This window comes from Hordeum vulgare, chromosome 1H (genome assembly GCF_904849725.1).
Source record: "Hordeum vulgare subsp. vulgare chromosome 1H, MorexV3_pseudomolecules_assembly, whole genome shotgun sequence".
Classification (NCBI taxonomy): Eukaryota; Viridiplantae; Streptophyta; class Magnoliopsida; order Poales; family Poaceae; genus Hordeum; species Hordeum vulgare.
The window spans coordinates 388,066,490-388,093,552 of record NC_058518.1 but is presented as its reverse complement, the minus strand read 5'-3'; the positions used below and the strand labels follow the sequence as shown (position 1 = coordinate 388,093,552).

At 48.8% G+C, this 27,063-nt stretch overlaps 1 protein-coding gene across 1 annotated transcript; it reads right to left on the bottom strand.

Annotated features, from left to right (window-relative positions):
* Positions 1-19,113: 19,113 nt before the first annotated feature.
* On the bottom strand, positions 19,114-26,771 carry LOC123439600 (D-3-phosphoglycerate dehydrogenase 3, chloroplastic-like). The gene is made up of 4 exons (XM_045116295.1): positions 25,537-26,771; positions 20,453-20,829; positions 20,152-20,358; positions 19,114-20,062 (listed from the first exon to the last, which is right to left on the bottom strand). Exons 1-4 carry the CDS (start codon positions 26,126-26,128, stop codon positions 19,388-19,390), a joined length of 1,851 nt encoding a protein of 616 aa, XP_044972230.1. The 5' UTR covers positions 26,129-26,771; the 3' UTR covers positions 19,114-19,387.
* Between the last annotated feature and the right edge of the window lie 292 nt (positions 26,772-27,063).

The following is a 27,063-nucleotide window of genomic DNA, read 5'->3' as shown; positions in this document are numbered from 1 at the left end:
ATCGAGAGCAAGAGTCGACTGAAGTTGGTGAACAGGGAGGTGAACATGGCCACCCCCGCCTGCCCCAAGTTCCTCAAATGGTCTCATACTACGATCACCTTTGACCAGTCGGATCATCCAGCACACGTACCCACCCCGAGGAGGCAAGCTCTGGTCGTCGACCCGGTGGTGGAAGGAGTCCGACTGCGCAAAGTCCTCATGGACGACAACAGCGGCTTGAACATCATGTACGCCGGTACAATCAAGGGGATGGGCATTCCGATGTCCAAACTCAGCGAGAGCAGCATGCAGTTCCACGGAGTCATCCCTGGACGGAAGGCCAAGTCACTCGACCAGATCGCGTTGGACGTCGTTTTCGGCTCCGACAAGAACTTCCGCAAGGAAAAGTTGACGTTCGAAGTGGTCGACTTCCAGAGCGCCTATCACGCAATTCTGGGTCGCCCAGCGTATGCGCGTTTCATGGCCCATCCATGTTACGTATACCTGAAGCTGAAGATGCCAGGCCCGAAGGGTGTGATCACCATCACGGGCAATCGATAGCGAGCCGAAGAGTGCCTGCAGCAGGGTTCAAGAATCGCCGACCAGCAGATGGCTGTCCTCGAGCTCGACGAGTACAAGAAAACAGTCGACCCCGCCGACCTGATGCGCTCAAAGAAGCCAGCTTCTGAATCCGCATTCCAGTCGGCGGGAGAGACGAAGAAGGTCAGCATTCACCCGATGGACGACACTGCTGCCCCGACGAACATCTCCACCACCCTCGATCCTAAATAGGAAGCCGAGCTCACCCAATTCCTCCGTGAGAACTGGGACATCTTCGCATGGAAACCCTCTGACATGTTCGGTGTACCCAGGGAGTTGGCTGAGCACCGACTGCATGTGGACCCCGTCGCTCGGCCCGTCCGAGAGCGCTTGCGCCGGTCCGCCGCGCACAAGAGGAAAGAAATCGGGGAGGAGGTGGCCAAGCTGTTGGCAGCCAACTTCATTCGCGAGGTTCACCACTCCGAGTGGCTCGCCAATGTTGTCATGGTGCCCAAGAAGGACAAGTCGCTCCGAATGTGCATCGACTTCAAGCATCTCAATAAGGTCTGCCCGAAAGACCATTTTCCGCTCCCCCGCATAGATCAAATTGTCGATTCGACTGCGGGTTGCGAGCGTCTGTCATTTCTTGATGCCTACTCGGGCTATCATCAGATCCGTCTGTATGGTCCCGATGAGTTAAAAACAGCCTTCATCACCCCATTCGGGTGCTTCTGCTACATCACTATGCCATTCGGTTTGAAGAATGCAGGAGCTACCTTTATGCGCATGATCCAAAAATGTCTCCTCGACCAGATCGGTCGAAATGTGGAGGCGTATATGGATGATATCGTAGTCAAGTCACGCAAAGGTTCCGACCTGCTGACTGACTTGGCAAAAACATTCGCCAACCTTCGTAGGTACGATATCAAGCTCAACCCCGCCAAATGTTCATTCGGTGTTCCCAGCGGAAAGTTACTCTGTTTCTTTGTTTCCGAACGAGGGATCGACGTCAGCCCCGAAAAGATCGGGACCATCGTCCGAATGGAGAGGCCGGTCAGAATACACGATGTTCAACGGCTCACAGGTTGCCTAGCGGCTTTGAGCAGGTTCATCAGTCGACTCGGCGAGAAAGCACTTCCTCTGTACCGACTCATGAAGAAATCAGATACTGTCGAGTGGACAGACGAAGCCCAAGTCGCGTTCGACGACCTCAAAGTCCTACTTTCCACCCAGCCGGTTCTTAATACTCCACTCAGTAAAGAGCCCCTTCTTCTGTATATCGCGGCTACAAATCAAGTCGTCAGTACTGTTCTTACAGTCGAACGAGAAGAAGAAGGCAAAGCATATAAAGTTCAGCGGCCAGTGTACTACGTCTCTGAAGTCCTGACCCCTTCCAAGCAGAGTTATCCCCATTATCAAAAACTTATCTACGGGATTTACATGACTGCGAAGAAGGTGGCCCATTATTTCCAAGACCACTCGGTGTCTGTCGTTTCTGATGCTCCGTTGTCGGAAATTCTCCACAATCGAGACGCGTCAAGACGAGTGGCAAAGTGGGCTATGGAGATGTTGTACTGCGATATCAAGTTCGAGGCCACGAAAGCTATTAAGTCTCAAGCTCTGGCTGACTTCATAGCAGAATGGGTAGAACAACAGCAACCGACCCACATCTACTCGGCCCATTGGACAATGTTCTTCGATGGGTCCAAAATGTTGAATGGCTCCGGCGCTGGCGTTGTGATCATATCACCAAAGGGTGACAAGCTCAAGTACGTGCTGCAGATACACTTCGATTCCTCCAACAACGAGGCAGAGTATGAAGCTCTCCTCTACGGGTTGCGTATGGCCATCTCACTCGGCGTCCGTCGCCTGATGGTCTACGGCGATTCGGATTTGGTGGTCAATCAAGTGATGAAAGAGTGGGACGTCAGGAACCCCACCATGACAACATACTGCAATGCAGTAAGGAAGCTCGAGAAGAAGTTTGAAGGTCTAGAACTTCACCATGTTCCGAGACTGAAGAACCAAGCAGCTGATGAGTTGGCAAAACTCGGATCCACTCGGAGACCAGTCCCGAGTGACGTCTGCCTCGAACACCTTCACCTCCCTTCAGTCAAAGAAGATCCTTTTACAGAAGAACCAGTACAACCAAAGAGTTCAACAGATCCGACTGAAGTCGATGTACCTGCTGTGGTTGATCTGGTCATGGAGATTCTTGCTATCATCCCCGATTGGACTGTGCCGATCATTGCATATATCCTGAGACAGGAATTCCCAGAAGACGAAGTCCAGGCCAGGCAGATAGTCCGCAGGTCGAAGTCATTCACTGACATTGATGGCCAATTATACAAAGAGAGCGTTTCACGCGTCCTCCAACGATGCATCTCCCCAGAGGAGGGACAATTGATCCTGGAAGATATTCACCCGGGAACCTGCGGTCATCACGCCTCTTCGAGAGCAATCGTCACCAAGGCATTCAGGGCTGGTTTTTTCTGGCTACAGGAAAATGAGATGGCTAAAGATATGGTCGACCGATGTGAGGGCTATCAGTTCTACTCCAACAAGTCCCACAAGCCAACATCTGCGTTGAAGACAATCCCTCTTGTGTGGCCGTTTGCAGTTTGGGGGTTAGATACAGTCGGACCATTCAAGACAGGCCAAGGGGGATACACACATCTGTTGGTGGCAGTCGACAAGTTTACGAAATGGATCAAAGGCAAGCCCATCAAGAAACTCGACGCCTCGACAGCCGTCAAGTTTATCAGGGACATCATCTCCAGATTCGGTGTACCTCACAGCATAATCACGGACAACGGGACAAACTTCGACTCGGACAGATTCAAAGGTTTCTGTGCAAGCCAAGGTATCCGAGTGGATTTCGCTTCCGTAGCACATCCTCAATCCAATGGACAAGCAGAGCGGGCGAATGGGCTTATTCTTCAAGGATTGAAGCCCCGACTCCTGCGAGAGGTGGGACACGCCGCTGGTGCATGGGTCACCGAATTACCTTCAGTGCTTTGGGGTCTCCGCACAACCCCGAACAGATCTACAGGGCGATCACCGTTCTTCCTCGTTTATGGAGCAGAAGCGGTCCTTCCGAGTGACTTGCTTGATAATGCGCCACGAGTCAAACTCTTCTCCGAAGCTGAAGCAGAACAAGCAAGGCAAGATGGAGTAGACCTTCTGGAGGAGGAGCGCGAGATGGCACTGACTCGCTCAACCATTTATCAGCAAGATCTGCGGCGTTTTCATCCACGCCACGTCAGGAGTCGCGCGTTCCAAGCAGGCGACTTGGTGCTCCGAGTGGATCAGCAAAGACCTCACAAGTTGGCTCCGGCCTGGGAAGGACCTTTCATCATCTCCAAGGTGCTGAACAACGGAGCATACAGACTCTACAACATCCAGAGGGAGACAGACGAGCCACGTGCGTGGAACGGAGACCTCCTGAAGCACTTCTACACGTGATCGTCGACTGAAGTAGTGTAAAGAACAAGTATTGATGAAATAATATAAAGCAGATTCAGAATTCTTCCGCGGTCGCTGACTCCGGTCACACAAAAAAACACTTAGTTGCGATTCAGAATCGCCTAAGTTCTAACTTCCTCCGAGTGTGCACTAAACGTCGCACTCGGGGACTTAGCTGTGATCCAGAATCACCTAAGTAATCCATTTCTCCGAGTGTGCACTTAACGTCACACTCGAGGACTTAGCCGCGATCCCGAATCGCCTAAGTGTTAACTTTCTCCGAGTGTGCACTAAACGTCGCACTCGGGGACTTAGCTGCGATCAAGAATCACCTAAGTAATCCATTTCTCCGAGTGTGCACTTAACATCACACTCGGGGACTTAGCCGCGATCCCGAATCGCCTAAGTATTAACTTTCTCCGAGTGTGCGCTTACCGTCACACTCGGGGACTTAGCTGTGATCAAGAATCACCTAAGGAATAACTTTCCCCGAGTGCACACAAAACGTCGCACTCGGAGACTTAGATGCGATCAAGAATCGCCTAAGTACCAACTTTCTCCGAGCGTGCACTCGGAGGCTTAGCTGCGATCCAGAATCGCTTAACTACATGAGTTACAGACCCTCATTGAGGCCCATGTGGATGTCAAAACAACTGACAACTACATGAGTTGCAGATCCTCATTGAGGCTCATGTGGATGTCAAAACAATTGACAACTACATGAGTTGCAGACCCTCATTGAGGCTCATGTGGATGTCAAAACAACTGACAACTACATGAGTTGCAGACCCTCATTGAGGCTCATGTGGATGTCAAAACAAATGACAACTACATGAGTTGCAGACCCTCATTGAGGCTCATGTGGATGTCAAAACAACTGACAACTATATTAGTTCCAACTCGCCCCGAGTGCGACCTCATAGTTGCACTCGACAACCTAGCTGTGATCCCGCATCGCCCAAGTACCCTTCGACCTCCGAGTACGGCCTTCCGGTCAACTCGGTGATCCTACCGATTCACTCGGTGCTAATACGGATCCAATCGGCAATTCTACGGACCCTCAATGAGGCTCATGCAGATGTCAAGACAACTGACATGTTCTGAATGTTTGCCTTTGGCTTCACCAAGAAACGCCAAACAGAAAAACTCGAGTCAAATTTGCAACAGAAGAGCAAAAGATTCGATTTAAAGTTCAAACAAAGATAGTGCCTCGGTGTGGATCAAGCTTACCCACACCGAAATAAGAATGTAACGGCCAACAGCAGTGGCCAAAGTTTCTTACAAATCAACACTCGGCATACCGAGGATAAAGTTTTCTTACGCGTCAGCTCGATCGGCGCCAGGACTGGAGGGCTCCACGAAGGTGTCCAGGTCGATTCCGTCGGCGATGCGGGTGGCACTTTCAAGGAAGGTTTCCATGAAGTCTTCAAATCGAAGTTTCTTCATGTTGGCCACCTTCGATGTCTTCAGCTTCTCCTCGCGCACCTCCTTGCAATGGACTCGGACCAGGGACAGAGCAACATCTGCACCACAACGAGCTGCAGATTTCTTCCACGACTGAACTCGGTTCGGAATCTACTCCAGTCGAGCCATCAGGTTCTCCATCTCCTGCCGCGACTCATCTTCTGGCCAAAGCTCCTTCTCGATTCGGCCGACGACTTCTCTCAGTCGACCGATGAAAGGGCCAACTTTGCCCACGCGGATGTGCGCCCGGAGCAGATCCCGATTGGCGTCTTCGTCGAGTGGAACATTCTCGAGAATTGACCGCTCCACATCAGCCGCTTCAGCTTCAGCGTCAAAGCAAAAATCTGTGACAAAAGGACAAGCAAACAATAAGTGCCGACTGTGACGCACATACCACAAGCACTCAGAAAAAATAGGACTTACCAGCCAGACGCGTCATCATCTGCCGAGCCCAGTCACTGACGTATTTCTCGTGTGCTCTGCAGCATTTGTTCAACACGTTCATTTGCCCCATCAGAGCACTCCTTTGTTTCCCCATTTTTTCAACTTCCTCCGTCAGCACTTTGTTGGCTTCACGCGCCTGCTCCAACGACTTCTCTCGCTCCGCCAGCACCACCTTCATACCATCCATTGCAAGCAGTGCCGCATCCCGCTCACCAGCAAACTGAATCTTCTCCGCCCTCAGAGTCTCGTATGCGGTCCCCATCTCACAAGTTTTCTGCCAGCCAGCAACAAGAGGCAATCAGATAATTCAACAATAAACGTCTAAGTGCTTCAGACCCCTGCCGACGCAAGCAGTCGATAGCGGTCTCGGGGACTACACCCAGTGGGTTCACTGAGAGTGACCCCACTGGTATGCAACTCAAGCAGGCCAGCCCTATTGAGATGCATGTTACAACCTACGCCTACGAGGCCAACACTACCCGACCTGAGTACAAATTACTCTCGGGGACTCTTACAGTACGTGCACTCCGAGTGCCACAACTGCTCGCAGTCGATCATATTATTTACAGACCTGACCAAAGCAAAGACAATATGTATAAAGACAACTGCCGGTGCAAGCACTCGGCAGAAGTCTCGGGGACTACACCCACTGGGTTCACTCAGAGTGAACCCATTGCAAACAACATATGCTATCCAAGAACACCCAGCGGGTTACAAGAGAAAAGTAAATACTTACTAGCCCACTTACTCGGATATCATCCCGCAGCGCCAAGCTCCGCTTGTACAGGGATGCGACAGAGTCGTAGGCCCTCTTGGCTTCTCCAGTCATCAGCTCCGCCTGCACCATGGCTCCCTTGGCCGCTCCCACTTGCTCCTCCGGGAGACGCTGGATGTTGAACTCGACATTCGACGAGCTTGGCATCGTCGGAAGTTCCTGAGGCATCCCAAGGTCCGCTCCAGTCGGCTCCTCAACCACCAGCGCCGGTTCAGTCGGCGGCATCGCCTCAGTCGGCAACACGTCGGCGGCGAGAGCAGCAACTAGCGGGACGGCCTCAAGGATAGGCTCTGCGGCTGGCTCAGGTTCCTCTTGGTCACCCTCGCCCACATAAATCGCCCCTGCCAGACCGAATGTCGCGAGATCTCAGAAAAAGAGAAGGACAAGACCGAAGATAAAATTCGAGACACAATAGTATAAAACACACGAAGTCACTACGACGCACCTGGCTGGGACGAGACGACGTTGTCCGTGTCCATGGGGTCATCCTCCTGGCGCGCCGGAGAGGTGGCAGAAGTAGCGACTTTGTCGAGTGAAATCCATCCGACCAATAAACAGGAGTTCACTCGGATATCAGAAGAAGTTAGAAGGTCAATACACTTACATGGAGGTGACGGGGACAGCAACCCTCATCTGCGGCAGGGCCTCCCGAGGTTTGGACCCACTCGGTTTGGCCGCCTTGGAAGACTGACCCGCAGGTTCAGCGGCGGCATCCCTGGCCCTCTTGGTGCTCCGAGCACTCGGGACCACTGGAGCAGCGAGCGGAGCACTCGAAGATGCCGGAGGGGCCGAGGGGACGGCAGGCTCGTGTCGGCGCTTGGTCCGATGCTCTAATTGCGGAGGCGGCGAGTCCTGCTCTTCGTCTTCCTCCTCTTCCTCGCTAGTCTCTTCCTCCGACTCCCCGCTGTCGGAGACATACTCAGCGCTCTCCACGCTGCCCTCTTGGCTACCTTCTTCCTCCTCCTCGTCCGGGTTCCCGTTCGAGACAGGAGAAAACCAGTTGGTCCACTTCTGCGTGAAAAACATCGGCGACATCAAGTGACAGGCAGAGATTCAAGAAAGCAATGAAACTAAAACAGATACGTGCACTCGGCACATAGTACTCACCCGATTCGGAGGAGGATTGTCCGCGCTGAAAGCCCTCACTCGCCGAGACCCCCTGGGGTTCTGGCAGGCGCCAGTGATCTGGAGCACCCACGACGCCACCTTCTCCTCGGTCACACTCAAGACGTTGGTCCAAGTGGAGTCCTCAATCCCCGAGTAGTGGCACATGGCGTGGTCGTGAGCCTGCAGCGCTCGTATGCGCCGACCAAGGAAAGTCTCCATCAAATCCATGCCGGTGACTCCCCTCCTGACGACGTCTACGAGTGCGTCGACCAGGGGCTGGATATCGATCTTCTCCACCTTCGTGAGCGCGAGCTGCTTAGGTGGAGCGGGACGGTCAAGGCTGAAAGGAGGCAACCCTGAAGAGGCGTTCGGACAGGCAACGTCTTGGCAGTAGAACCACGTCGACTGCCATTTCCTGACCGATTCGCTCAGCTGAAGAGCAGGATAACTACTCCGACTCTTTTTCTGGAAACCTAAGCCCCCGCAGAGTTGGAGAAGATGCGTTTTATCATCCGACTGGCTGAGTCGTTTGATAGTCTGAGATCTAGCAGAGAATATATGTTTGAACAACCCCCAATTGGGGGGGCAACCTATGAAGCACTCGCACATAACGATGAAAGCGGAAAGATGGGCGATAGCATTCGGGGGGAAGTGGTGAGGCTGTGCCCCGAAGTGATTCATGATGCCCTTAAAGAAAGGATGAGGGGGCAGGGAGAAACCTCGGTAGACATGGCTGAGGAGCAAGACGCGCTCCCCCTCCCGGGGTGCCGGCTCGACCTCGTTCTCTGCCGGCAGCCTCCAAGACTTGCGGACGATCATCCCGTCCTCCACCAGCTGCAGCAGATCCCCCTCCGTCACCGTGGAGGGGAGGAAGTCGCTTTGAATCCACCCCGCCTGCAACGGCCGCTGCCGCCGCTGAGCAGGAGCCGCCGCCTTCCCCTTTTTCTTATTTGCCTCCATCTTGCTGGTCTGACCCTTGGTCATGGCAGAAGTTGCGAGCTCGCGGAGAGGGAGGAGGAGTGGAGAGGTTAGGTGCGCTGGAAGAGGCGAAGAGGACGAAGCAATGGCAGATGCGCTGGAAGAGGCGAGGAGGACGAAGCAATGGCAAGAGATCCGGCGGGCATAACAGAAGCCCTTGCCGCCGGGATTTAAGTAAGGTCCCGACTGGGTCGCTGGCGCGTGGCCCCAAAACCTTATCCCCCGATCGGCCGCGGCGATATCAGTGGAGGAGTTGAAGGCGCGAGAATCGAGGCATCAGGCGCTACTCGAGCGCGCTGGCGTCATCCCCGCTGAGTGCGTGGAAACCGAAATTTGAAGATCCCGGAAAATCCGCTGCTGTCAGTTGACGGGTCGCGTCAAGAGATACCCTGAAAACACTCGGTGTCCGACAGTTCGTTCCACGGAGATTTCCACTCGGATCATTGGTCAGATAAGATAAAATGGATCGAGGCAAGCAACGCCCAAGCCAAATCCATTCCAGTCGGATCCAAACTTCAAGCATTGCCTCGTCGTTCCAACCCCAATCCATTCGGGGACTAATGATGGGGATATAGTCCTAGGGTAGGGTCATAGGCCTGCCCTGTAGGTCCTACCCAAGGACTACCCCTCACAAAGGACAAGGGCCTTAGTCAGTTCCGACTGAATTAAGGAGTCCCCATCATCCAGTCGGTAACAGGTCTTCGATGACGTCCAGTCGGAGACTAACATTCGGAGGATATCAAGCTGACCGACCGGATAACACTCGGTACATCGTAACCCCCCTGGAGGGAAACGGTCGTACGTTTCCAGGTGCATTTATTAGCATTTAGGTCGTACGTTACCTGTAACGTACGTATTCAATCACCACTACTCCACCCCTATACCAGAACCGTTGTGGAGGGCAGGGCACTCTATATAAGCCACCCTCCCCCACTGGTAAAAGGGTTAGCAAATCATTGTATTCCATATTCCACTCGACAACAAGCTCCCAGAGCACTGAGACGTAGGGCTATTACCTCCACCGCAGAGGGGCCTGAACTCATACATTCTCGCCGTAGCTAGGACTCTGCCCATCCCTTTCGTACCCTACACATCTACTGTCAGGCTTATACCCACGACAATGAGTATGACCTATGATCAAGTATTCTTACTTGGCTCCTAAGTCAATATACTCATATATAGATGACTTTGTCATCGCCCAAGTGCTTTATAGATGCTAGGATGTTTGTGCATGTTCACCATATTTTATGTACCATCTTATTGTGTGAGCATGTTGGTCTGCATATTTTTGTTCATTCGAGGACATCCAATTGTTGTTATTTGGTTTTTGATTTATCTTTTGCCAATTGGATGGACAAGAATTCCTAGGACCCTCCTCTAGCTATCTATGATATATCATCTCAAGTTATATTCATGCTTCATCACAAAACTTGAACAAGCACTTGTCGATCCCTCTGTGTGAAGGAGCACTCGGAGTTCCGTACCGTCAAAGGCTACCTTCTAAAATCTCTTTGTGAATCTCAGTGAAACCAACCCCAAAAACTCGGTTCCACCGAATTCCCAAAGTTGATATGGGTTTTCAATCTCGGTACCGCCGAAATCACCAACTCGGTTACATCGAGTTTCCCTGTCAGCTGACAGAAGAGGAATTCAGTGACACCGATTTTGTAATCTTGGTGACACCGACAATGATGGGTATATAACCTCGCGAACCGAACGTTTTGAAACTATCTCCTCAAACATTTCATTCCCAAACCCTAAGATGTCACCGAAGGAGCCCTGGTCGTCGCCTTTGCCTCCCCGAGCACCTTCGCCGTTGGTATTCATCACCGTCGACGGAATCTTCACCGCCATCGCTATCGTAGTCGGACCGCCACCGAGCTAGGGTACGGTTCCAATCTCCTCTTGCGCTCCTTTGATCCGACTCATGCGCATTAGGAATCTTTTCTCCATAAGCCACCATGTGCAAACCCCTCCTTCCACTAGATGTTCTCGTAGATCAGCGAACAAAGTTTCTTTTAGGGTTAGCAATCTGCAGAATACATCTCGGTGCCACCGAATTGGAAAATTCGGTTCCACCGATTTTGAATTTAGGGTTTTTGAGAATTAACTCGGTGAGACCGAGTTTTCACTTTCGGTTCCGCCAAAGTGACTGCCAAGTCTTTGTGAAGTACTTCATTTGTCTCGATGACTCCCACAATTCAGACTCGGTGCTACCAAAATGTGATCTGCAGAAAGCTAAAACTAAGGATTTCTTTGTTCATATTTTTGAAAACCTTCTGTATTTTCTGATGATCAATCCTTCGGATCTTCTATATCTATTTCATAGGTCTGCTTGTTTGCTGGTCTCTTGGTTGCTTGTCTGCTTTGTTTGTCAGGATGTCAGGATCTCACGATATCCAAAACAACTTCACTGAGGACAGTGTTGAGATGGACTCAGGCACAAGTCCTGAGAGGTCACATTCAGATCCAAGTACCCCCCCCCCCAGTTCTTATAGCTTGCCCAAGGCTGCTACAAGGACCAGAAAGAAGCTTAACTCAAATGAAGAGGACTCAGATTTTATGCTAGAGGCAATTTCAGCTCCTTAGAAGCTGAAAGAGAAAGCTCCCGTCAAGAAGACTGTCAAAAAGGAGTATGGTAAGCCTCCTGATGTTAAAGCCCCTAAATTTGCAAGGCCAGGGATGACACTTTCCCTTGACAATCCTCCTAAGAAGGCTGGTGTGAAGAGAGCCATCAAGAGGGTAATTCATGTTGTTGGAAGACCTACTTCCATGTATGAGAACCCAGAAGATGCTGCTGGAGAAGATGAGATCCCAGCTGATGCCCCTCCTCCTCCTCAGAAAAAGAAGAAGGTGATGGTTGATGCTATGCCCAAGAAATCTGCTCCTAAGCCTGCGTCTAAGGCTAAAAAGGTTGTAGCTTCCAATAGGACTACAAAGGACATTCCTACAGCTACCAAGGAAAAAGGCCCCGCTTCCAGTGCCTTTGCTGCAGAGGAAGAAGTTGAGAATGCACCTATTCTCACATAGCTCCGGCCAAATCTGCCACTGCACAATGATGCTCATCCAGTAGCTGAAGATATGAAGAAGAAGAAAGATGAAGGTTTGAGGAAATGGAGAGTTGCAGATCCATATGCCATAAGGAGAAGAACCGTTGTTGATCCAAGGTTTCACACCAAGGAACAACAAGACTTTTATGAGACTGTCTTGTATGACAAAAGTCCAGGTGTTAGTGAATGAGATATCTGCTAGTGTTGATCAGCTCAAGCATGAAGTTGACGGTGTGAATACACCTAGTTCTAATAGTGATGGTGAAGAGTCGCCTCCTCGCACTACCACTCAGTTCAGCACCAAACCCCGTTCAGCAGTTGTGCCAGTGTCGGAAGCAAGGCCAACTTCCTGAGCGCATGCATCTGCACCTTCACCTTCAACCCCAGTTCCAGCACCTCCAGTATCCACTCCTCCAGCTCCATGACATTCAGCAGAAGCCTCCGTGGATGCTCTTCTGTTGACTCTATCATCAGCTGCCCAGAGAGACGATCAGCTGCCCAGTTCTAATAGGTCTTCGAGAGAGAGAGCTTTTGACTTTATTTGCTCTCATTTTGGTTTTTCCAAACTATGGTCTTTTGGATGACATTACTCGTTCATGTGTTCGATCATACAGTTTTCTTGGTTGATGCTACGTTGTTACCTTTTAGCTATCTATGTGATGATCATTCACTTATCTTTTTGGTGTCATGTGCATTACTATTCATTCTTATCATGTATGCGCACCACCAAGATGTATGTGACATGGAATAGTGACCCATGATCCTAATTGATTGTGAATTTGCATTCAAACGCAAATTATATATAATGCACAAATTAGGGGGAGCTCTTGCTTTTCACATACTTCTCAAAGCATCGATGCTAATCATTGATTATATCTTTTGTCGAAGCTTTGATCTATATTGTCATCAATTACCAAAAAGGGGGAGATTGAAAGCACAGTTGTTCCCTAGGGTGGTTTTGATAATTGATCACAGCATATGCATCATTGGACTAATATGTTTATCCAAGTATATTTTAGAAAAGTTCAAAAGATGCATTGGCTAAAGGCTTATGTGGAGATGCCCCTTGATGCAAGAAAGGAATAAGATTGGCCCAAGCTTCAAGATAGAAGACTCTTCATTTTATATTTGTGAGAAATCACTTTTGAGTCCATAAGAAAGCCAATACTATTAAAAGGGGGTGAGGTATTAAAATGAACTGGTTACTCAATTGCTGAGAGATAGCCACCAAAAATACTTAGTCATTTTTCCATTTAACAAGTCTTTCCAAAACCATAGACTCAAAATTTGTGCCGCCATGTTTTCAGATTCGGCACTACCGAGTTTCATCCCAGACAAAACCCTAGACAAACCCACTTTTTGTTGGGTGCAACTGAAACCATATCGGTGCTGCCGAGTTTGGGTGACCAACTTTCTGTTGCCCCGGTACACAAAATCGTAATTCCCGAGTTTGAGTATCGGTGTCACCGAGTTGTGTCATCTCACCATTAGCCACTTTTTCAGAGCCACTCAGTTGTGTATATCAGTTCCACCGAGATTCAAAAGTTGTTGCCTTTAGTGCAAGTCGATACCACCGAGTTGATGACTTCGGTGTCACCGAGTTGGCCACTTTAGGTGTAACGGTTGGATTTTGGGGACAATCTATATATACCCCTCCACCTACCTCTCATTCATAGAGAAAGCACTCAGAACACACTTCATTGTCAGATACATTTTTCTGAGAGAGAGCCACCTACTCATGTGTTGAGACCAAGATATTCCAATACAATCATTTGAAACTTGATCTCTAGCCTCCCCAAGTTGCTTTCCGCCAAATCAATATCTCCTACCCATGCCTATTCTATGAGAGAGTGATTTTGTGTTGAGGAGACTATCTTTAGAAGCACAAGAGCAAGGAGTTCATCGTTCTACCACATATATTACCTTGTGGATGGTGGTGCCTCCTAGATTGGTTAGGTGTCGCTTGGGAGCCTCCAACTTCATGTTGTGAAATTGAACCAAGATGTTTGTAAGGGCAAGGAGATCGCCTACTTCATGAAGATCTTCCGTGAGTGAGGCTAGTCCTGTGTGGACGAATGCCGTGGTGGAATAGACAAGGTCGCTTATTCGTGGACCCCTTGTGGGTGGAGCCCTCCATGGACTCTCGCAGTCGTTACCCTCTGTGGGTTGAAGTCCCCACTAACTTGCATGCACGATAGCACCACCTATCGGAACCATGCCAAAAATCGTCGTGTCAACCTCATGCATTTGATCTCCCTACCTTACTCCTTTACTTTACAGTTGCATGTTTTACATTCCGTTGCTATACTCTTAGAACTGCATCTGTAGGATGTACTTGACTTGGCAATTGGTAAAACTGGCCAACAACTAAAATTGGGAAAAGGCTAAGTTTTTATCTTGTCAAGTAGTCTAATCACCCCCCCCCCCCCGGTCTAGACATACTTTTGATCCTACACAGCATAAAAAATCAAACAATCATGTGCGAAGAGGAGGTGGTTAATCCGAGAAGAACAATGACTGAAGCGAATGCCTTTGTCAACTCTCAAACCACCAAAATGATTCAGGAGTGAAGTCAGTCCTTCCGCACATAGCAACCTTGTCGCAACCCCCTCGAGGGAGCGAAAAAAGGGGAGAAGTTCACCGTTCACACGAATAGAGAATCTGATAGATGTAACACACTTCATGATTATGCGAACAAACTCCACACAGAAACCCAGCTTCAGCATGACCGCTTGCAGGTAGTGCCACTCTATGCTGTCGTAAGCTTTCATTATGTCCAGCTTGATAGCACACACAACATTCCCCCCACTCTTCCTGTTGGGGAACGTAGTAATTTCAAAAAAAAATCCTACGCTTCACAAGGATCTATTTAGGAGAAACCAACAACGAGCAATGGAGTAGAGCATCTTCCTACCTTTGAAGATCGCTAAGCGGAAGCGTTACTAGAACGTGGTTGATGGAGTCGTACTCGTAGCGATTCAGATCACGGTAGATTCTGATCTAAGCATCGAACAACGGCGCCTCCGCGTTCAACACACGTGCAGCCCGGTGACGTCTCCTACGCCTTGATCCAGCAAGGAGAGAGGAGAGGTTTAGGGAGAGCTCCGGCAGCACAACGGCGTGGTGACGGTGGAGCTGCGTGGTATTCCGACAGGGCTTCGCCAAGCTCTACGGAGGACGAGGAGGACGAGGAGTAGGGCTGCGCCGAGAGGGGGGAAGAACTTGTTTGTTTCAGCCCCAAAACCCTCCACTATATATAGGAGGGAGGAGGAGGAGGGCCGGTCACCCTTAGGGAAACCCTAGGAGGTGCGGCGTCCAAGGAGGAGGAGGAGGTGGCGCCCTAGGGTGGCTTACCAGCCAAGGCAAGCCCCTCCACGCCCTAGGGTTGGCCCCTCTTGCACTTGTGCACCTTGGGCCTTAGGTGGGTGGCGCACCAGTCCACCTAGGGGCTGGTTCCCATCCACTTTTGCCCATGTAGCCTCTTGGGGCTGGTGGCCCCTCCCGGTGGTCCCGGTACATTACCGATGAATCCCGAAACACTTTCGGCAATCAAAACTCCACTTCCATATATGAATCTTTAGCTCCGGACCATTCCGGAACTCCTCGTGGCATCCAGGATCTCATCCGGGACTCCAAACAACCTTTAGTAACCACGTATACTATTCGCATAACAACCCTAGCATCATCGAAGCTTAAGCGTGTAGACCCTACGGGTTCGAGAACCATGCAGACATGACCGAGACACCTCTCCGGTCAATAACCAACAGCGGGGTCCGGATATCCATGTTGGTTCCCACATGTTCCACGATTATCTCATCGGATGAACCACGATGTCGGGGATTTAATCAATCCCGTATGCAATTCCCTTTGTCTACCGGCATGATACTTGCCCGATATTAGATCGTCGGTATCCCTATACCTTGTTCAATCTCGTTACCGGCAAGTCTCTTTACTCGTTTCGTAACCCATCATCCCGTGGCTAACTCCTTAGTCACATTGAGCTCAGTATGATGATGCTTTACCGAGTTGGCCCAGAGATACCTCTCCGTCACACGGAGTGACAAATCCCAGTCTCAATTCGTACCTGTAGTGCACCTTTATAATCACCCAGTGACGTTGTGACGTTTGATACACCCAAAACACTCCTACGGTATCCAGGAGTTGCACAATCTCATGGTCTAAGGAAATGATACTTGACATTAGAAAAGCTTTAGCAGACGAACAATACGATCTAGTGCTATGCTTAGGATTGGGTCTTGTCCATCACATCATTCCCCAATGGTGTGATCCCGTTATCAATGACATCCAATGTCCATGATCAGGAAACCATGATCATCTATTGATCAACGAGCTAGCCAACTAGAGGCTCACTAGGGACACATTGTGATCTATATATTCACACATGTATTGCGGTTTCCGGTTAATATAATTATAGCATGAATAATATACAATTATCATGAACTAGGAAATATAATAATAACCACTTTATTATTGCCTCTAGGGCATATTTCCAACACTTACTTCTCCTCATGGCATGCACACTCTCATGTGCAATTAACACATTATCAGTTATCAGTCGATCGGGGACAAATGCACTCTGTTCAATACCAACAATGTCGTCCAAGCACCCTCGGAGGCGGTTAGCAACAGCCTTAGCAACGATCTTGTACAAAATCGGGCAGAGAGATATGGGTCGATATTGGGAAATACTTTGAGGGAAGCGTACCTTGAGGATTAAGGTAATAGAGGTGTCATTCATACCCATGGGAAGTCCCCCCCCCCATTAAGAAATTCACGCACCGCAGGAACAATGTCATCCTTGAGCAAGAGCCAGTGGCGCTGAAAAAACTCTGTCGTGAAACCATCCACCCCTGGTGCCTTCGACGAAGCCATCTCAAAGAGGGCTCGTCGAACCTCCTCTTCTGAAAACGGCTTGCCGAGATCCTCGTTAATATGGGGAGTCACACGGGGAGGTACCACGTCTAACAACTCCTCCATCCGATAAAAAACTTGTGAGGTGTACAACTGTTCGTAGAACTGCTGAACCTCAGCTCGATCTTCATCGAGGTTACTGCAGATCGTACCATCCGTACGCACCAAGTTTTCTATCTTATTCATGCGCTTGTGTTGGGCAGCCTGGGCATGGAAGTAGCCCGTGTTTCGATCACCCTCACACAACCATGGAACCCGCGATTGTTGGCAGAGCCAAATTTGTTCTTGATGCAGGGCTAACTTTAGCTTCTTAGCCACTGACTTCTCTTCATCTGATGGGCCCCGTCGCAAGGACTGGGCACGCAACCGGGCAAGAAGCTCCCTAGTTTCCGAATCTTGCGTGATAAACATCCAAATTCCTTCGGCCCCAATGCCGCAAGGTTTCCCTGCAGCGCAGTTAGAGCTTGAAGAACACCCTGTAGCCCCTCTTGGCCTGCCCCTCGTTGCCATGAGTCCAGCACTAGTCTGTCGTAGTCCACATGCGTTTGCTACATGTCCTCATATTTGAATGGTTTGGGCCCCTAGACACAACCGATGCCAAGTGCTCATGCAAATCCGTGAAAACGAAACAATGATCTGACTCTGTCATCACAATGTGTCTCACATTGATGTGTGCGAACATATGAATGACAACGGAATTATCGAAAGGACTTTCTAGCCGGGCTTTCACATTTAATCTCCCAGGCTGCATATTATCCCATGTGTATTCAGTACCCGACCAACCCAAATCGATAAGAGAGCACTCGTCCATCACTTCTCGGAAAGCCCACATTTTCCACTCCGTTTTGGGGCTTCTCAAAAATGCTCTGAGCCACACAAAGCCTCGTTGAAATATCTAATGCACATCCAAGCCTCATGCTGGATTGCGTATAGCGTCCTCATGAACCTCTAGCTGTGATGATGATCTTCAACTTTTGGAGCTCCATAGAAACCTGTCACTCGCCATTGCTTCGAGCCATCACTTTTCTTCCGCACCATAAGATCAATATGTCTGGTACTATAGCTCTTCAGATCAACATCTAGATCCGTGGACCAAAACATGTCGATTCCCTCACTTAGGCCAACACCGTTGACAACAAAATAGCCAACAAAACCCAATAAAATTTTCAAATTCTCCACTCTTTGTGCCGAAATTTTAATCTCCATGACAAACAGGAGATCGGGTCCTTCTTGCTTCACAATGTTGCGAAGCTCGCGAACTGTCGCGGGGTTCCCAAGCCCCCGGCAGTTCCAGCTTAGGCAACTCATTGGTCTCGGCGGGGCTGCTCCGCAACCGCCGTCGAACAGTCCGAACTTTGAGAGTTGGTAGGAGTGGGCTTCTTCTTCTTTGGGTCCGGTTCAGAGCCGGTATGTCCACCCTCACCCACCATCTTGTTCTCGCTAGCACTCAAGACCACCAAGGCATTGGTGGCCGCCTTGTCTTGCACCTGCTCTTCGGTGGAAGCCGCTTGCAGGGCAATTTGCATGTACACTTTTTTCTGCACTGAAGACCCTCCTTTCTCTTATTCTTCTCATGATTGATTTCTTGGGGGGGGGGGAGAACCTCGGGTGTGGGATCTGTTTGTGCGTTCGTCGTGCGAGCCTCCTTGTTACTATTCTGGCTGGATTGCTGCTCTTTAGACGAACCCTTGCTGGACACCGCTTTCTTTTTCTCTTCCGGCGCTCTCAAGCTAGTCCTGAACGGTAGATCACTGTTATCATCCCTTGTACCAGGCGTCGGACAATGTAGATGAGACTGACCCAAACGTCTGCATAAGAAGCAGAAATTGGGCACATGGTCATACTGTATGTCATACCAGTCCCGGCTACCCCTCGCCGCGGAGTCAATCAAGATCCACCTGCGGAAGGGCTTCTAGACATCAATGGCTACCCTAGCTCTCAGGTAACCACCAAAAGGATCAAACTGGACAACAAATGCATTCTCGCCAATTTGCATTGCCACTGCTTTGCCCCTAGCATCACTCCTCAGATTGAACGGAAGGTTCAAAACCCAAACCCGAATCTGGAGTATGTCGAACTGCAGCTCAGACGGCCTCATACTCTCCTTAAACTCTCTAAGGATCATAGCATGTCATGGGGATCCATCCCACACACGAGATTTGCTAGAGACGCTCTTAATGTTTTACCTGATTTTTAGCCCCCTACAGTTGGTGTATTCTCCCTTGCTGGTATATATAGTTCTCGGCTACCAGCGCTAACCCTCCCTCCTCTTGGTTCATATTTGTAACTTTGTTTTTATCCAACTTTATTGATGAAATATAGCATCCTGTTGACTTTCGTACATAAAAATAGAATAAAATGACAGATAGATCATGGTCATTACATACAAAATATTTGTGTCTCTATTCAACACAGAAAAAATTATCTAGTCAAACAATATAATACAGCACTATGATACAACTCTCCACAAACAAGCGCTAGGCACACACATTGACACACAGAGCATACATACAAATACATCGTTCTTATTCAAACGGAGGCCAAACAAAGGCGCCGTGGAGGCGTGGAAGGATCACTTCACTCCCTGTGGCAGATGACGAGCTGCTACTTATTCTAGTGAGGACTGAGGAGTGGAGCGAGCGCCAACTGTCCATCATAGCTCGACAAACACAAACTCCTCGATAGCCGGGATCGCCCCAATCTTCTCGAGCGTCTTCTTGTCAGGCTCCTCGTCCACGCCGATGGCCATGATCGCCTGCTTGCCACGGGAGGTACGGCCGACGCTCATGAAGCTGACGTTCACATTCCTCTGCCCGAGGATGTTCCCGACCTTCCCGATCATCCCAGGCTGGTCGATCTGCCGGCACAGGATCAGGTTCCCCTCCAGGCTGACGTCGACCTCGTAAGGCCCGACGACGGTCAGGTGAGGCACGCCGTACTTGACCCTACCGACGACGACAATGTCCCCGCCGTCGCTGATCGCCCCGGCGAACTTGGACTGCACGTGCGACAGGCGTACCTGGATGGACTCCAGCGGCGCCTCAGCAGCGGGGTTGTCGTGGGAAACCCGCTCCTCGGCGATGCGCAGGCCACGCTGCTTCGCCGTATAGTCCGCGTTCACGAGGTTCACGAACGTGCTGGACACGGGCTCCACGATGCCTTTGGTGACCATCGCCCGGACGAGCCTCGTGTCGAGGTCGTCGGGATCCCTGGCTGAGGTGTACACCACTTTGACGCCCTTGATGCCGCTCTCTCCGGCGACGAGCTGCACTGCCAGCCTCCCCAGCTTCTCCGCCAGGGAAACATACGGAGCTAGCTCTGACAAGACCTGTAAGGGAAGAAAGAAACAGAGTTAGAAGAAAGATTGGCCGCATAATCGCAGTCTATCACTGACATCTCAAGAAGCTTCGTGCCTACCTCTGCAGGGACCATGGGAGCATTCACAGCGGTGGCTGCGAGTTCACCTCTCAGTGCGCCCGCGACAGCTTCAGCAATTTCGATTGCGACGCCTTCCTGCGCCTCCACTGTGCTTGCTCCGAGATGGGGCGTAACAGTGACATTCTCATGAAGAACCAGCTTGCTGTCCTTTGGCGGGGGCTCCACTGTGAAGACATCAAGAGCTGCCTGATCCAGATTGGCAAACAAAACCTCTACCTTTCAGAGAAATCTTGACACCAGTGAGCTGGAAGAAAGTTGAGAAGAGGAAGTTTCGAATCACCTGAGCAACTTTGCCAGAGTCTAGTGCCCTAACCAAAGCATCTTCATCAATCACTCCACCTCTGGCCACATTGATGATCCGCACACCGGTCTTCATCTTTCCGAAGGATTCGTCTTTGAAGACCTTGGATGTCGCCGGGGTGAGCGGCATATGGAGGGAGATGAAGTCAGCTTTGGCGATGGCCTCCTCAAAGGAGACCAGCTCTGCTCCAATGGCACGGGCCTTATCAGCCGGCGCATAGGGGTCATGAGCAATCACATGCATCCCTAGCCCTTTCGCTCGCCTTGCTACCTCCGAGCCAACCTTCCCAAAGCCCATGATGGCAAGAGTCTTTCCAACTAGGGAAACTCCAACATACTTGGTTCTTTGCCATTTGCCTGTGACAAATGAGTTCAATAGTTTTATTAGGAGCAAAAATGAACCAATTCACTCGCATTGGCAGTATTTGTTATGTAACTATAAAGTTTTCGCCACAATCTAAACATGGAAGATAGGAATACAATTGACACTGATAGACTGGAAACACTGCTAATTGCGAAGAACCCGCAGCTGGGAGCGTTAGCAAGTGGATTTTACCACACTCCGTTATGCCTTCCCTTGGGGGACCCAATTGTAAGTAGTGACATAAATTCACGCTAAACTTTGTGGTCATACTAAAGCAGCGTCAATTAATATGAATCGGAGTGAATACTAACTAGTTAGATACGATCATATACCATTTTTTTGAGGTAGAAACAATGGCAGCCCACGTCCATCAAATTTTCGCCTTGAGAAAACATGGTTTTTTTTTTGGCTTCGTTTCAAAATTTTGGCAAATAAGCAGATCGAAGTGCTAAAGTTGTACCCGCAAAAAAAAGTGCTAAAGTTGAGCAGGGATCATATTCCCCACTAAACTAAGGTATCATGTTGGACGCATCAAACTTTATGTTCATATTACCAAAATAGTTTTGCATAGATTCCTCAATACGAAAAAGGCATCATCCAGCTGAATTTGCAATCACTTATCATGAGACACGTAAAGTCCAACATATATATGATTTAATGATGACATCAAAAGTGGACCAGAAATTCTAAAATTATAAATAGCAACCATGACATTCAGTAATTTTCATACATACTCACCTTAGTACGCTTCAGTGTTTGAATACACTTAAATTAGCAAAGATACTGAAAGCATAACTCTACTATCGGAACTGACCCCAGAAAGCAAAGACCCCTCACCAAAAGCTTTGGTGCACCTCTTTTGGCTACACTGGTAGGCTGTCATTATCTTGAAACAGACTTCAGAGACACACACAAATGCAATATACTATACTCAATCAATCACCCACGGCAAGCAGGTCGTCGATATCACAATCAAAATGTCATCTCAAAGCTCTTGCCAAACACATTGTTCATTTTCCGTTGTAACAGTTCATCATACTGATACAGCGGGGTTATGGGGGTCATGCGTGTCCTTTTCTTCTGTTTTCTACAGAAAGAGGGATGGTACATTTGTTTATTTGTCCAAGGGGGGTGCGTGCAGCTATTACAACGAGATCAAAAGGAAATCAAACTAGAGATTATTGCTCTCCTCTCCAAGGACGCGAATTTGTAGCATGCACGGCGGGGGCACGCGTGCATGCAGCTGCTTGATTGTATCAAGATTCTTAAACTTATTTTGTGGTTAGGGCTTAGTCATTCCATGCATGTAGCGTTTTGCATAACTTTTGGCAGAGAGTGCATGCCCCCACCTCCCATGCTCCTTTTCTTCTTTTGACTTCTACTCCCTCCGTTCCTAAATATAAGTCTTTCTAAAGGTTTCACTAGTAGACTACATACTTGTATGTAGACATACTTTAGAGTGTAGATTCACTCATTTTGCTTCGTATGTAGACCCATAGTGAAATCTCTTAAAAGACTTATATTTAGGAACGGAGGGAGTAAATTGGAATCCATTATATTCTTTTGAGACGAAAGTCCAATTTATATTATGTTTGCATATTTGTGTTCCTTGTGACGATTGCTTTGAAGCAAGAGCACTTTTGGATACGTTTTCAAAAGTTTTAAAAATCTCACCAAGTTTCAACTACTAAAACTTGATAGGAACAAATGATAAATTCAGCAAGTTTCAAAAACTAAAACTTAAACACTAAATCCTAAGCCCTAAGCCATAAACCTTAAACCCTAAAGCAAATGAAACTTTGTTAAAAATAATAATACAACTATCAAGTTTTAGTATTTGAAACTTGGTAAAAAAAATGTTAAAATGTATTCAAAATTGGTATTGTTCCAAAGTGCATGTTGCAGTGAACCGGAGTATGCAAATGAAACTTAATTTAGACTTCGCTTCAAAAGAAATAGTGGATTCAAATTTGGAGATAAAGTAAAAGAGCATGGGACATGGGGGTGGGTGAGGCATGCAACTCTCACAAAAGCTGTGATGCATGGACCAGTGTGCAACAATTGATCACTAATGGCATAAATGAGTTCACCAATCTTTAGGCAACTGGGTGGCCTCATGAATTTCCGCTTCACACCTCGCATGCTTCGGCTAAATTTCGTGTTTTGACCCTTTTGTTGAAGTAAACCGAGATCTGACCCTCATTGCAAAAATTTCGGGATCTGGCCATTTTCCTATTGCCAGACATGGCGGTAGGGTATAACATCCTACCGCCAAGGTCACTGGCGGTAGGAAAAGGAGCCATGTCAGCGCAGTGCACCCCTACCGTCACAAGTGTTGGCGGTAGCATATGCAACCCTACCGTCAAGGTGTCTGGCGGTCGGGTGTGTGCGCATAAACTTTGAAATTTTTGCGGTAGGGCGTGCAACCCTACCGTCAGGGGCCTTGGCGGTAGGTTGTCATACCCTATCGCCATGAGGCCTGACGGTAGAAAAAGGATCAGATCCCAATTTTTTTGCAAACGAGGGTCAAATCTTGATTTACTTCAGCAAAAGGATCAAAACACGAAATTTAGCTTCATGCTTCGACTATGATTTTAGCCACCACCAAATCGACTTAGAGATACGATGCTAATGTCCTAACCTTTTTGAACTTGGTCCCCTCTTGATAGTTGGTAGTATATATTTGTAAGCCGGGTCAATTGATACACATTAAAAAGATATTTATTCTATATATTTCTTTTCTTGCCTTTCTTTTTTCATGCCGCAAAGTTGAAATCGAGAAATGTCTTTATGTTATTGGTTGCTTCCATAAAGAATAGGGGTCCTCTTTGGTTTCCTTCCTGAGAAAGCTTCCTGACTCAGGCAGGATTCTCGGGCATTGGATTTCTCAAGGTTGAGGCGGAGATTGCTGCCTAGGCAAGGAGCTGCATGTGTGGCCTCCATCCAAAAATGTCTTAGAATTGGTTTGAAGTGCTCAGTGGGGATGCCACCTTGGATACGGAGCTAAGACACGCGAGGCCCTCAAAGGCTTTTTCACATGTTTCAATTCATCGATCTCGAGCTTGAAAGTGGCATTGGAGACCCCTACCAGAAGCGCAATGGATAGCCCTGTGTGGTGAGTACACAAACACTATATCTATCTTAAAACAAGTGTCTTCACGTTAGTACAACTTGTAGAGAGTATTTGACAAACGGTATGTCCTAAGATGGTTACTCCCTCCGTCCGGTAATAAGTGTACTTTTTCCTTTTCTGTCAGTCAAACTAGTTAAACTTTGACTAATTTTATCGAAAAAGTTGCTAGCATTTATGACATAAAATTAGTATCAATAGATTTATCTTTATATGAAGTTTTCAAATATATCATTTTCATGTCATATATGTTGCTACTATTTTTTATAAAGTTGGTCAAATTTTAAAAAGTTTGACTAAGTACAAACCTATATGTACACTTATTTATGGACGGAGGGAGTATGTACTTTCTCGCCAAGAGGTTAGTATTTATTTTGGGTAATTTGTTTGTCCTTTTCTTGTCCTGTTCTCAAAGGAAAAGGAGGTGGCACACTTATTAGGGGAACCCATCCATTATAGTATGCAAGTTTGATACACGTTTTAAAGTTGACCTGCTAACAGGGCAGAATTTATTTATGTTCACAAGTACAAGCCTGATGTTTGGAAGAAGAAAAAACCCTGAAAATCATTGGCTCAGTCGCTTGTTCCTTGTTGTGACCAGTAAAGCCAAGAGCAAAATATAATCCCAAAGCAGCACACGAGCAAACCTCAATTGATCATACGTAGTAGTACTGGATACTAGCCCTTTTTGTGTGGTTACTTGACTGATCACTACCCTTATATCAGAAAACAACAAATCTAATTCCCACTGTATCAGCTGCCAGAAAAGGAGAAAGAAGGTGGCAAGGGACAATTATTTCATGGATCAAGACACGCAAGCATGTGGTCACTCGTCACAACGACTTCTTTGGTGGTGCCAGCCTAGAAAAATGCGGGTCCTAGCGACGTGTCAGGGTTCATATGAAGCAATAATTTAGCATAGGCTCCAACAGAGAGATTCAATCGCCGTCATGCAGAATTTACTTTTTGAGCTTTTGTTGCGGTAGTACTCTCTCCCTTCGTAAATATAAGACCTTTTAGAGATTGCATTATAAACTACATACGGATGTATTTAGACATATTTTAAAGTGTAGATTCATTCATTTTGCTCCGTATATAGTCTCTTAGTGAAATCTCTAAAAGGTCTTATATTTTGAAACGGATGGAGTACTTTTTAGGATGCCAGATGTTTGCTGCCGCTACATCCACCCCGCTTTGATTCGCTGGAAAATACCCTCAGTGATACAACCGTTGCTTTCTATTAGCATTGAATTTGAAAGGCGTCCGTCTTGGACACAATATGTCCATGTAAAGTCTAAATTTACCTTTCTCTCCCACCCAACGCCACTAAAGTGACACCACGTAATTTAATCACATGTTCCGATTCTGAGGATGAGTAAGCACCAACGAATATTTGTGGTATTATAATCTACTGGGAGCCATCCTTGAGAATCGGACGTCGATGTCAAAAATAGTAGCACTAAAAATCTGAAAGAATGGCAATCGATAAACTAAAACGGACGTAACGTAACTGACCACCAACGATCACAAATGAAACGAGGCTGCAAGAGTCAAGCGATGAGTCACTCACCGGCCTTGAGCGCGGCGTCTGCCTGCGAGACGTTGCGGGCCATGCAGGCGAGCAGCGCGATGCCGTGCTCCGCCGCGGCGACGGTGTTGGCCGTGGGAGCGTTCACGACGAGGCACCCGGCCTCGGTCGCCGCCTGCAGGTCGACGTTGTCTATCCCGACGCCGGCCCGGCCGACCACCCGCAGCCGCCCGCGCCCGGCCTCCAGCACCTCCCTCGTCACCTTGGTGCCGCTCCGCACGATGAGCGCGTCGAACTGCGCCACCTTGGCGAGAAGCTCGGCGGGGGACATGCCGTACGCGCACTCCACGTCGGCGAACTGGCGCAGCACGTCCAGCCCGGCCTCCCCCAGTTTCTCCGCCACCAGCACCGCAGGCTTCGCCCGCGGCGCCGAGTCCGACACGGAACGCGAGATCCGGCGCCTCGGCTCCGAAGAGGTCACCGGCGCGGTGGCCGCCGGCGACGACAGGATCGCGGTCCGGGCGCGGAGGCGCGCGAACGGGATCGAAGACGCGGCGAGGCGGGCCCGCGCTTTCGTGGAGGCCGGGCCCGCGCCCCCGTGCGGGCTGGAGAGGAGGGCGCGTGAGGCGGACATGTTCAATCAATCAGGCTCGAGCCGTGTCTCACGCCGGTGATACTGATATCTGGTTATCGGAAGACAGGGAGCCGGAGGAAGAAGCAGAATGGTCTTTTCTCTATTGATATTGATCTATTGATATTGAGGCAAGGAGGAGCAAGGATTGGTTGGTTAACGCGAGGCTCCGGGGAAGTTGGTGGGGGTTATTTTGGGGAAATTAATTTTGACGGGTGGATGGGACAGGAAATTATTGCTTGGGGGGCCTGGAAATGCAATACATGGATCGAGACCTGAGAGAACACACCAGGAAACAAAGCTCAAGCAAAATAATATGTTGTCGGATGGTAAGACGAACGATGGTATTTTCAGCCTATCTGCTGGTGTTTGCATTGTTTTTATATTTATTTCAGGATTTTCAGTGATACGTTTTCAGTGAGAGGAGACGTTTTCGTCGATGACGAGGCGCCTAAGATGACATCGTAAATCTCAAGATGATATACCGCTTCAGTCTTTCGAAGGTGCTCATAGAATAGGATGAGGGTGTGTGTTTATAAGGGTAATGTGGCACCCCGGCTCACAAATCGGATTACCAGTGTTTTCAACTCAGAGATCATGTCTTCTGTAAACACTCAACAACTTGAAACAAAATTGAACTGACTTTATTGATAGCATATGGTTACAAGTACATATCTTATAAGGATAGCGAGGCCAAAGGCACCCTCGGTGCTGCAACAGTATGTACATTATTTATGAATCATAGTGGGGCTTCGAGACTACTAAGTACTTCTACGGCGTAGCGGAACATAGCGGCAACTCCATCCACAGGGACACTGCTGTGGACACTTCCTAGTACGGACCATGAGGACCTCCGTCCTCGGCTTCTCCTGCATCTGCATGTTACGCTAGATGAGTATTTGGAATGTACTCGCAAGCTCACAACAACCAAGTAATGC

Coding starts and splice junctions, on each gene's coding strand:
- LOC123439600 (XM_045116295.1), bottom strand. CDS start 26,128: ATGTCCGCCTCACGCGCCCTCCTCTCCAGCCCGCACGGGGGCGCGGGC. Junction 20,359..20,452: donor ACTCTGGCAAAGTTGCTCAG/GTGATTCGAAAC, acceptor AATCTGGATCAG/GCAGCTCTTGATGTCTTCAC. Junction 20,063..20,151: donor CTCCCATGGTCCCTGCAGAG/GTAGGCACGAAG, acceptor CTTCCCTTACAG/GTCTTGTCAGAGCTAGCTCC.